The 12650-nt window shown below is 44.8% G+C and overlaps 1 protein-coding gene across 1 annotated transcript in view; it reads right to left on the minus strand.

Annotated features, from left to right (window-relative positions):
• LOC126336487 (uncharacterized) overlaps positions 1-12650 on the minus strand; it is a 237498-nt gene that overhangs the window by 26743 nt on the left and 198105 nt on the right. The window contains exon 13 of the mRNA XM_050000230.1: positions 3689-3829. Coding sequence (XP_049856187.1) covers positions 3689-3829 — 141 coding nt within the window. The remainder of the gene's footprint in view (positions 1-3688; positions 3830-12650) is intronic.

Here is a 12650-nt window from a genome sequence, read left to right on the forward strand (position 1 = left end):
GGGAGAGGGGAAAGGAGGGGGAGAGGAGATGGTAGGGGGGTTGTGGAACCCCGGGGAAGGGGAGGGAGGGAGGGAGGGAGGAGGGAGAGAAGGGAAAGAAGGTGCTCTAGAGGAAAAACACTGGGGGAGGAAGGGAAGGATCAAAGTTGGTAGAAGGGGTAGATGGAGGGGATGAGGGCATCATCAGGGAGGGGAAGTTGGCGGAAGCCACCTTGGGCAAGGCTATGGAGTGTGGAGAGATGGAAAGCGGGTGGGACATGGGAGTACAGGCACGGCAGTGGAGGGGGGTGGGAAAGGATGGGAGAGACAAGCGGGTAAGGGGGATCAAGTTTGCGGGAGTTTTAAAAATGGTTCAAATGGCTCTGAGCACTATGGGACTCAACTGCTGTGGTCATTAGTCCCCTAGAACTTAGAACTACTTAAACCTAACTAACCTAAGGACATCACACACATCCATGCCCGAGGCAGGATTCGAACCCGCGACCGTAGCAGTCGCACGGTTCCGGACTGCGCGCCTAGAACCGCGAGACCACCGCGGCCGGCTGAGGTGTAAAGGATCTGTTTCTGTTCGAGGAAAAGGAGGAGGCGAGAGAACGGAATTAAGTCGTAGAGGATCCACGTGGGGGAGGGGAGCCAGATACGATAGGCGAGATGGAGCGCACAGCATTCCAGGATTTGAAGGGATTTGTAGAAGGTAGGAGGGGCGGCGAACCAAGTGGGAAGGTGGGATGGGCATAGCAGAGGATAGGGCGGATGAGGGATTTATAAGTGTGGAGGACGGTGGAGGGGTCCAGAACTCATGTGCGTCCAGAAAGGAGCTTGAGGAGGCAGAGTCGGAAGCATGCCTTGGCTTGGATCATCCAGAGATGGGGGGTCCAGGAGAGGCGACGGTCAAGGGTGACGCCAAGTTAGTTGAGGGTGGGGGTGAGGTTGATAGGACGGCCATAGATAGTGAGACAGAAATTGAGGAGACGGAAGGAAGGGGTGGTCTTGCCTACAATGATCGCCTGGGCCTTGGAAGGGTTTACCTTGAGCAGCCACAGGTTGCACCAAGTGGTGAACCAATCAAGATGGGATTGGAGAAGGTGCTGAGAGCTTTTCAGGGTGGGGGCGAGGGCAAGGAAGGCGGTGTCATCGGCGTACTGGAGAAGGTGTAAGGGAGGTGAAGGCGGCGGCATGTCCGTCGTGTAAAGAAGGTAGAAAAGGGTGGAGAGGACGGAACCTTGGGGCACACCGGCGGAGAGGTAGAAGGTGTAGAAATCCGTGTTATGGATGGTAACATAGGAAGGACGGTGGGAAAGAAAGGAGGCAATCAGACGGACGAGGTAACTGTCGAAAGGTCCAGGTTTTAGCATGAATTGACACGGCAAGAAGTCCGAGAATGTTTCATACAAGAGACGTAAAGATAACGCAGAACGAATTGAAACGGTATGTATCACTTTTCATTTAAAGTAGTTTTTACGGAGCTTCTGGTTCCTTTCCGTAGCTCGCAAACAGAGGTCGGAAAAACATAAAAGTAGCTCTCGCGTAAAATTATGACAATGATTTCTTGGACCTGCTTCGGCTAGAAGATGTGTGAAATGTTTCAGTAGTGCACTAATAGAGAGATAGTTATAACTTAGGAAACACTGTATGCTTCGGGCACCACAAGAAGCTCTACTTAACGACGGTCGTCGAGCGAAGGTAACGTACTTTTCCTGGTAGGTATCCGCCACCTATTGGCAACGCGAACCAGGAAGTGCCCCCCGCGACTGCTTCTTCCGACAACCACGTGTGGCTTCCTGTTCCTGCCATATTTGGTTTCCTAAGGTCATTTCTATGAACAAAAAACTCCGACGTTAAATATTTTCGTCTGCCCGGTATGTCCACTGTGTTCAGGCCACGGTGCCGTACGCATCGAAATGTCACGCTTTACGCAGCATGTTTGAGCAGCACATGCACATGGACAGTAAACAAATTCCTTAGGGACAAATTTAGGATGTCAAGTGAGTTTTCGGAGAGCTACGCACATAGACAGTAGTAGCCTTGTAATGTGTAGTCAAGAATCAATGAGAAACCGCTTATTATGAGGCAACGAAAATTGGCATAGAGCTAAACGCTTACAGAACACATTACCATAAAAGGTCGTTAAGGAAACTGCAACCTTGTTGCATTTAACAGGGATTTTCTCTGTGAAATTGAGAAGAACATTGTATCACAGAATCTGAAACAATTGTTCATGTTTGGGAGTTGCAGGCAGAAAGCAAATAAAAGGGTCGTCTTTTTAGTGATAATACTAACGCAGTGTAATGCTAGTGTTTAGTGTAATGCTAATAAGTGCTTTCCTGTGTGTTACAGGGTGGCAGTTATTTAACTATATGAAATAAAAGCGACATAACTTCTGAACAGTTTGCATTAGGACGTTCAAACTGCACGGTTGGCCGTGGAGCCTGATGGGAATTATTAAGAGCGTGGTTTTGTTTAGCCCACTTTCATTTGGATGGGTTCGTCAATAAGCAAATTGGCGCATTTGGGGGACTGACCATCCGCATTTTGCGATGGAAAAGTCTCTGCACTTTCAATGGGTGACTATTTGGTGTGCAGTGTCCAATCACAGAATACTCTAGCGATATTCCTTCGTGGCTCGGTGACTACCGAAAGATACTTGAACGTTTTGGAAGATGATTTCATCCCCATTATTCAAAGTGACCCTTATTTCGACAAATGTGGTTCATGCAAGACGGAAGGCCTGTCGCTACCTTCCCTTCCGACCACGACACTTACGTGGGAGCCGGTCAGAGTGACCGAGCGGTTCCAGGCGTTACAGTCTGGAACCGCGCGACCGCAACGGTCGCAGGCTCAAATCCTGCCTCGGGCATGGATGTGTGTGGTGTCCTTACGTTAGTTAGGTTTAAGTAGTTCAAAGTTCTAGGGGACTGACGACCACAGGAGTGAAGTCCCATAGTGCTCAGAGCGATTTGAACCATTTACGTGAGAGAAAGCACGGTGAGCTTGTAGCGCAGGCTGGTTCAGTTCGAGTTCCTGTTCCCTCTTCAATTACCTCGGTGTAACACTAATTGCTTACACTGTTCCTTTTAGGATTCCTCGTTTATGTAATGCCGTGAGCAGTAAAAACATGAGGAGTGTAAACGAACTAAATTTTTACTGTGAAGAGGAGTGTGTGCTGATATAAAACTTCCTGAGAGATTAAAACTGTGTGCCTCACCGAGACTCGATTCTCACCTTTCGTGGGCAAATGGTCTACTGAGAGCTTCCCAAGCATGACTCATGACCTTTCCTCACAGCTTTACTTCTGTCACTGTCTCATCTGTGAAGTTTGAAAGGTAGCAGACGAGGTACTGGCGGAAGTAAAGCTGTGTGGACAGGTCGTGAGTCGTGATTTGCAAGCTGAGTCAGTAGAGCACTTGTCTGCGAAAGGCAAAAGCCCCTAGTTCGAATCTCCGTGTGATGCACAGTTTTAATCTGCTATGAAGTTTCAAGAGTGTAAAAGACTCGCAAAGAGTTCACTTGGATGACTGTCCCTCCAGTCAACCCTGAGATGAGACTGTGGTGAGAGCACGTGCATCCATAGAACAAATACGTGTGGGGGTCAAAATATCCCTAATGCAGAGCACTCTCGGCAGCCAGAGAGGTTGAAGTCAGGATGGAAAAATTAAAGCCGCCGTAGAATGTGAGAGGTGGCACTTACCCCTGTGGCGTGGCGACGATGCAGAAAAGGTAGGCGAGAGCCGGCACCCGGGCCGGCGGTCCCAGCAGCCACGGGAGGCCCAGCAGGAAGAACAGCATCACGGCATAAAGCGTACGCCTCCTCAGCTGCGTCGCGCTGCACCTGCGACACACCGAGCCGCCCCCGTACTTGAATTATTACTCTACTTTATTTGCCGCCACTTACAAACGACCTGCCACGCAGTAACTAATGTTAAATTATAATTATAAAATTATTATTAATTAAAATATAATTTAATTTTTATAATTAAGTTTCATTATTAATTATTAACTATTAATGATTATTAAATTATAATTATTACTTAATAAATTATGTATAACATTAAATTATGCATGTAGGTACCACGAAATTTGATTTCTTATTATGCTGAATCTTAGAAATGTTTAAGATTAACAATTTATGTATTGAGAAGATGCAAAGGTGACAGAAAGTTTACATTTCCAGGTTGCCACTACCTATGCTGTCCTGAAAGACATTGCGCCTCTCACTCCTGGGCAGCCACCTCCCAGTCTACAGTGTGGCCCGCAAATCTATTTACATTTGAAAATGCCATAATTCACGGAAGAATATAGGCAGAGGTGTATAAGTTGACGCACGCGCCTGAAATAACACGAGGTTTTTTATTTGGTCTTCAGCCTTCTGACTGGTTTGGTGCGGCCCGCCACGAATTCCTCTTCTGTGCCAACCTCTTCATCCCAACTAGCACTTGCAACATACGTCCTCAATTATTTGCTTTATCTATTCCAATCTCTGTCTTCCTCATCAGTTTTTGCCCTCTACAGCTCCCTCTAGTACCATGGAAGTCATTCCCTCATGTCTTAACAGAAGTCCTATCACCCTGTCCCTTCTCCTTATCAGTGTTTTCCACATATCCCTTTCCTCTCCGATTCTGCGCAGAACCTCCTCATTCCTTGTCTTATCAGTCCATCTAATTTTCAACATCCATCTGTAGCACCACATCTCGAATGCTTCGCTTCTCTTCTGTTCTGGTTTTCCCACAGTCCATGTTTCACCACCAGACGTACATTTTCAGAAAATTCTTCCTAAAATTAAGGCCGATATTTGATATTAGCTGACTTCTGTTGGCCAGAAATGCCTTTTTGTCATAGCTAGTCTGCTTTTCATGTCCTCCTTGCTCCGTCCGGCGTTGGTTGTTTTACTGTGTAGGTAGCAGAATTCCATAACTTCGTCTAGTTTGTGACCATCAGTCCTGATGTTAAGTTTCTCGCTGTTCTCATTTCTACTACATCTCATTACCTTCGTCTTTTTTCGATGTACTGTCAATCCATACTGTGTACTCATCATACTGTTCATTCCGTTCAGCAGATCATGTAATTCTTCTTCGCTTTCTCTCAGGATAGCAATGACATCAGCGAATCGTATTATTGATATCCTTCTACCTTGAATTTTAATTCCACTCCTGAACCTTTCTTTTATTTCCATCGCTGCTTCCTCGATGTACAGATTGAAGAGTAGGAGCGAAAGGCTACATCCCTGTCTTACACCGTTTTTAATACGAGAAATTCGTTCTTGATCGTCCACTCTTATTATTCCCTCTTGGCTGTTATACATATTGTATATGACCCGTCTCTCCCTATGGTTTACCCCTACTTTTCTCAGAATTTCGAACATCTTGCACCATTTTACAATGTCGAACGTTTTCTGCAGGTCGACAAATCCTATGAACGTATTATGATTTTTCGTTAGTCTTGCTTCCATTATCAAACGCATCGTCATAATTGCCTCTCTCGTGCCTTTACTTTTCCTAAAGCCGAACTGATCGTCACCTAGCGCATTCTCAATTTTCTTTTCCATTCTTCTGTATATTATTCTTGTAAGCAACTTGGATGCATGAACTGTTAAGCTGATTACGGGATAATTCTCGCACTTGTCAGTTCATGCCATCTTCGGAAGTGTGTGGAAGATGCTTTTCCGAAAGTCAGATAGTATGTCGCCAGACTCATACATTCTACACACCAACGTGAACAGTCGTTTAGTTGCCACTTCCCCCAATGATTTTAAAAATTCTGATGGAATGTTATCTATCACTTCTGCCTTATTTGATCTGAAGTCCTACAAAGCTATTTTAAATTCTGATTCTAATACTGGATCCCCTATCTCTCCTAAATCGACTCCTGTTTCTTCTTCTAACACACCAGACAAATGTACTCCCTCATAGAGGCTTTCAGTGTATTCTTTCCGTCTATCCGTTGTCTCTGCATTTAACAGTGGAATTCCCTTTGCGCTCTTAATGTTATGGCCCTTCCTCTTAATGTCACCGAAGGTTGTTTTGAATTTCCTGTATGCTAAGTCTGTCTTTCCGTCAGTCATTCCTCTTCCGATGTCTTCACATTTTTCATGTAGCCTTTTCGTCTTACCTTTCCTGCAGTTCCTATTTATTTCATTCCTCAGCGACTTGTATTTCTCTATTCCTGAGTTTCTCGGAACATATTTGTACTTCCTCTTTTCATCGATCAATTGATGTATTTCTTCTGTTATCCATGGTTTCTTCGCAGTTACCTTCTTTGTACCTATGTTTTCCTTCCCAACTTCTGTGATGGCCCTTTTTAGATACGTCCATTCCTCATCAACTGCACTGCCTTCTGAGCTATTTCTTATTTCTCTATAGCCCTAGAGAACTTCAACCGTATGTCGTAATTCCTCAGGACTTCCATATTTAACTTCTCTGCGCTTTGATTCTTCCTGACTAACGTATTAAACTTCAGCCTACTCTTCATCACAACTATATTCTGATCTGAATCTATGTCTGCTCCTGGATACGCCTTACAATCCATTATCTGTTTTCGGAATCTCTGTCTGACCATGATGTAAAATTGAAATCTTCCCGTATCATGCGGCCTTTTCCAAGTATACCTACTCCTCTTGTGATTCATGAGCAGAATATTCGCTATTATTAGCTGAAGCTCGTAACAGAACTCAATTAGTCTTTGCCCTCTCTCATTCCTTGTCCCAAGCCCATACTCGCCTGTAACCTTTTCTTCTACTCCTTCCCCTACAACTGCACTCCAGTCTCCCAGGACTATTAGATTTTCATATCACTTTACATACTGTATTACCCTTTCAGTATCTTCATACACTTTCTCTACCTCTTCATCTCCAGATTGCGACGTTGGCATGTATACCTGAGCCGGCTTGGGTGGCCGAGTGGTTCTAGGTGCTACAGTCTGGAACCGCGCGACCGCTGCGGTCGCAGGTTCGAATCCTGCCACGGGCATGGATGTGTGTGATGTCCTTAGGTTAGTTAGGTTTAAGTAGTTCTAAGTTCTAGGGGACTGATGACCTCAGAAGTTAAGTTCCATAGTGCTCAGAGCCATTTGAACCATGTATACCTGAACTATCGTTGTCGGTGTTGGCTTGCTGCCGTTTCTGATAAGAACAATCGCCCTACCTTCTTATTCATAACGAATCCTACTCCCCTTATACCATTTTCTGCTGCTGTTGATATTACCCTATACTCATCTGAGCAGAAATCCTTGTCTTTTTTGCCCTTCACTTCACTGGCCCCTACTATATCTAGATTGAGCATTGACAATTCCCTTTTCAGATTTTCTTGTTTCCCTACCACGTTCAAGCTTCTGACATTTCACGCCCCGTAGAACGTTATTCTTCCGTTGACTATTCAGTCGTTTTCTCATGGTAACCTCCACCTTGTCAGTCTCCTCCCGGAAATCCGAATGGGGACTATCCCTGAATCTTTTGCCAATGGAGAGATCATCATGACAGTTGTTCAATTACGTGCCACACGTCCTGTAGATACACGTTACGTTTCTTTAATGCTGTGGTTTCCATTGCCTTCTACATCATAATGCCGTTGATCATTGCTAATTCTTCCGCCTTTTAGGGCAGTTTCCCACCCCAAGGACAAGAGAGAGATTTGAACCTCCGTTCACTCCTCCGCCCAATTTGACAAGGCCGTTGACAGAATGAGGGGTGACTTCTTATGCCGGAAGTTTTCGGCCGCCAATGCTGATTATTAATCAAAATTTAAGCAGCAGCGGGATTCGAACCCGGGACGGGAGACATGTTGATTATGAATGAAAGACGCTACCCTTTCTTTTATTAATCTCATTTTGCTCGTTTTTGTTCGTTGTATGTGCTCGGGGCGGACGTCGCAAGACACCCGTTTCAGTTCGTCGTTTATCCATCAACTCAGTTTTTTATTACAGTAGGCAGCTAACCCTCTGAGCCTCTAGACTACATGATTATCAGCACCAAAAACGAGTGCAGAAACTGTCCAACAGATGGCGCTAGACGGCAACATGTCAGTGACAACACAAGAGTGGGCGAGGTACACCAAAATGTTAGTTAATCACATCATCCCTATCCATGCTCTCTCTCATTTTAACAACATTGCCAGTCAGATTAGCATTCATATTTTAGGTCAGATTTCGATGTTCTCCGGTACTAAATTTGGTATGTGAGGAAATTGTGCACAGAATTTTCATATCAATGCAAATGTAACTTGTACAGAATTTCTGCACGAAGGACCATTGTGGAGGCCATGGATAACAGGGAGAGAGGTGAATTGGAGGCCATAAACGTTGAATGCAGCGACTTGGCTGTGTGAGTGATGTGGGAAGCAGTCCTCAGTGGATCTTACCTGTAGAGAGACATGTGGCCAAAGCCCTCGCTCCCTTACCGTTTAGGGTCAGGCAGAAGGGTGACAATAAGCAAAACGTTTTACCTGGGCAAGGTGGCAGTCCACCGTGAAGGTGGTCAGATGACGAAAAGTGGGTGGAGGAAGCCATTTAAGAGAGACTACTGTAATGTGAGCTTTTTGGCAAACGGTGGGAAGGTCATAAAACTCCGTGTTTTCTGGTATTACAAGCTGGGACGTACGGATAGAGCGGCTTCATGTACGTATTTAGCAGAGGTAAGAGTGCAACCCCCCTCACGCCAAGTAGACGCCAGGCTCTTTTAGTGAGCGGCAAAAACATATATTTCATGGGTGCGACTACCTGGGTAGCTTAACAGCATTCTTTCAGAAGTTGGAAATAGTCAGCACAGAAAGATTACATCTCTCTATAAATGAGGGACTGTGGTCTCATCTAGGTAGGTGTTTTTTGCCACAAGATAACCATGCTGTGAGAACGACGCCTCCCTTACGTCCGTATCATGTAATAATGCGGCCAAATTTCCAGCCATTCTGCACATGTCCCTCCACTAGCCACTGGCAGCCAATAATATTCATTATCCCTCTGTAACTGTTAAAGTGCGATTTAAAAAAAAGTCAAGTGAGTGCAATAAATGTGAAGTGATTCACAAGCAGGCGAGGAGGAATATTTACCTCATTTATAACTTTTTCTAACGTGAATTTGAAAGCAGGCCTCCTGCTGTTGACGTTTGAAGACACAAGAACGGACTCCCATGTTTTGGTGACAAGAAAAACGTAAAGAGAATTGTAAACGAAAGTATCAGTGCTGTAGGAACCATAGAAAAAGTTGGTTTCGTGTCATCTGGAAAGCATCGAAATTGCAAGGAACCTGTAACACAAATTGATGGTTTTAACAACGATGTTCTAAAGTGTACCATGTGAATGATGCATGCCTGACATCAAAAAAGCATGTTACAGTTACGTAGGAGAAAATTGGCTTCAATGGTAAACGCTTCATCAATGTTGTAAGGTGTCAGGCAAATCCAACACCTTCCATGAAAACCCTGACATGATAAGCAAATCCAGTAGTATGTCACATAGCTCCGAATAAATCATGACATTAAATTAACCAAAGTAATACGAGCAACGAGTGAGCAAATTGAATACCACAGAATAACACAAGAATGCCTAAATGCATGTCTTACCTTCCCACTGTGAGACCGACGCAGTTCCGAGGGGAGAAACGAGAAGCCGAGAGCAGAACCGTGTTAAGCTAGAAGGCCCTACGATAAGGGACGGACTGGACACCCACGTCGCCAGCCTACCTCTAAGACTACCACCCGCACATTTTAGTGTGAGATTGTTTTGCGTCTCTGTTACGTCAAGGACCACCCCCCCCAGCCCATGTTAAAAGCTACAGCCCTCCAGAAAAACAGTATAGATCTGACGATAACACAAAAAGGCCACTACTACCAGGAAGTTTTAGCGTGAGACTTTTTCGCGTGTCTGTTACATTAGGACCACCCTCCAGCCCATGTTAAAAGATAGAGCCCTCCAGAAGAACACTATAGATCTCACGATAACGCTAAAAGGAGCACACCAGCTGCAGGTTTTAGCGTGAGACATTTTCGCGTCTCTGTTACGTTGCAAACTTTAAAAGCATAGCCCCACCACAAAAAGTATAACGTTTCTCATTGGATAGACTGAAGTTTTGTAGGCGGAGCTTAAGGTTAACATTGAGACCCTGTTTGGTCAGATGAAGACACAGTCAATAGTTTTTTTTAAACCAACTTCGGTAACTTGTAGTAAGGAGAAGTTAGGCGAGAGTTGCTTCCGAGATGGCGAGGTGAGCGGAGCTGTGCTGCCCGCCGCTGCCCTGACGCTGCCTAAACACCGACAAGGTAATGAACGCACGCGATGCCGCATTTTTGAGCGCATAAGGCTTCACTCAGAACTGCAGAAGTCTCATCTATTACACCCCCTTTTTGCGTAATACTAGTGTCGATCGTTAATTGAAACTCATGGTGTTCACATTTGCCACTTGAAGTAAAAATCTGAAACGCAATAATTTTTCTGTTATATAGTTATTGAGAAGCCACATCAGCCACTGTAATTTACGACAAGTTAGGTAAGTAATTAAAGATAATTGAGGGTCACTGTAGACCATTTTGATAGCTTGCTCTTTTGTGAAACTTAATTTAAACCTAAATTATAGATGTGATATGGCATAGGTCATCCTTCGATCCTTTGTAGAACTTGGAAACCCATTCAGGGAATATTCGTTCACATTTTTGTTGAATGCAGTTGGTTTTTACCATCCTGTATTAAAACATCTCCTTTTATCAATAGTGCAATTTATAAACTATGTTTTGTGAGTAGAATAAAATTTCCAATGGTAAACTTAACTGCTTTTTCGACGTTATTTTACCAGCTAACTAAAAATAGGAAAGCCTTGAACCCTTTCCACTAAATTTAGTTAGTATTAAAATTCTTTTACAGGGAGTGCAGTGGAGCTGACGCTGAGATCATTTAGTATTTGGTTATATCTTCGCTAGACTCACTGAACTATTCTGAATTCTAAACGTCATGTGTGGTCTGGCGTCTCCTTACCAGCAACAGGTCCCAGGTTCAAACTAGTCAATGCCCTAAAAACACACTCAGTGCGTCGTTGCGCGAAAGTGGTAGGGAGACACGGTATAGAACAAACAGACACCACCGTGAATGTTTAAAATGTAAAGAATTTTAAAAGATGTTGGTTCCAGATATGTTAAGAAGAGAGTTTTTAGTTCATAGAAGTTACATAGGTACAGCCTAAACTACACTGCTGGCAAATTAAAATTGCTACATCACGATGATGACATGCTACTGACGCAAAATTTAACCGACAGGAAGAAGATGCAGTGAAATGCAAATGATAAGCTTTTCGGAGCATTCACACAAGGTTGGCGCCGGTGGCGACACCTACAATATGCTGACATGAGGAAAGTTTCCAACCGATTTGTCATACACAAACAGCAGTTGACCGGCGTTGCCTGGTGAAATGTTGTTGTGATGCCTTGCGTATGGAGGAGAAATGCGTACCATCACGTTTCCGGCTTTGATAAAGGTCGGATTGTAGCCTATCACGACTGCGGTTTATCGTGTCGCGACATTGCTGCTCGCGTTGTTCGAGATGCAATGACTATTAGCAGAATATGGAATCAGTGGGTTCAAGAGGGTACTACAGAACGCCGTGCTGCATCCCAGCGGCCTCGTATCACTAGCAGTCGAGATGACAGGCATCTTATCCGCATGGCTGTAATGGATCGTGCAGCCACGTCTCGATCCCTGAGTCAACAGATGGGGAAGTTTGCAAGACAACAACCATGTGCACAAACAGTTCGAAGACGTTTGCAGCAGCATGGACTATCAGCTCGGAGACCATGGCTGCGGTGACCCTTGACGCTGCATCACAGACAGGAGCGCCGCCTGCGATGGTGTACTGAACGACGAACTTTGGTGCACGAATGGCAAAACGTCATTTTTTTTTCGGATGAATCCAGGTAGTGTTTACAGCATCATGATGATCGCATCCGTGTTTGGCGACATCGCGTGAACGCATATTGGAAACGTGTATTCGTCATTGCATGCTGGCGTATCATCCGGCATGATGATATGGGGTGCCATTGGTTACACGTTTCCGTCACCTCTTGTTCGCATTGACGGTACTTTGAACGGAGGACGTTACATTTCAGATGTGTTACGACCTGTGGCTCTACCCTTCATTCAATCCCTGCGAAACCCCACATTTCAGCAGGATAATGCACGACCGCATGTTACAGGTCCTGTACGGGCCTTCATGGATACTGAAAATGTTCAACTGATGCCCTGGCAAGCAAATTCTCCAGATCTCTCACCAACTGAAAGCATCTGGTCAATAGTGGCCGAGCAACTGGCTCGTCACAATATACCAGTCACTACTCTTGATGAACTGTGGTATCATGTTGAAGCTGCATGGGCAGCTGTACCTGTACACGCCATCCACACTCTGTTTGACTCAATGCCCAGACGTATCAAGACCATTCTTACGGCCAGAGGTTGTTGTCTGGGTACTGATTTCTCAGGATCTATGCACCCAATTTGCGTGAAAATGTAGTCACATCTCAGTTCTAGTATAATATATTTGTCCAATGAATGCCCGTTTATCACCTGCATTTCTTCTTTGTGTAGCAATTTTAATGGCCAGTAGTGTACATCGCATATGATGATTGCCGATACAAGGGAAGGAAGTAGTTCAACAGTGTATTACCTTGATGAAACATGGGTCAA

The sequence above is a fragment of the Schistocerca gregaria genome, chromosome 2 (genome assembly GCF_023897955.1).
Source record: "Schistocerca gregaria isolate iqSchGreg1 chromosome 2, iqSchGreg1.2, whole genome shotgun sequence".
NCBI lineage: Eukaryota > Metazoa > Arthropoda > Insecta > Orthoptera > Acrididae > Schistocerca > Schistocerca gregaria.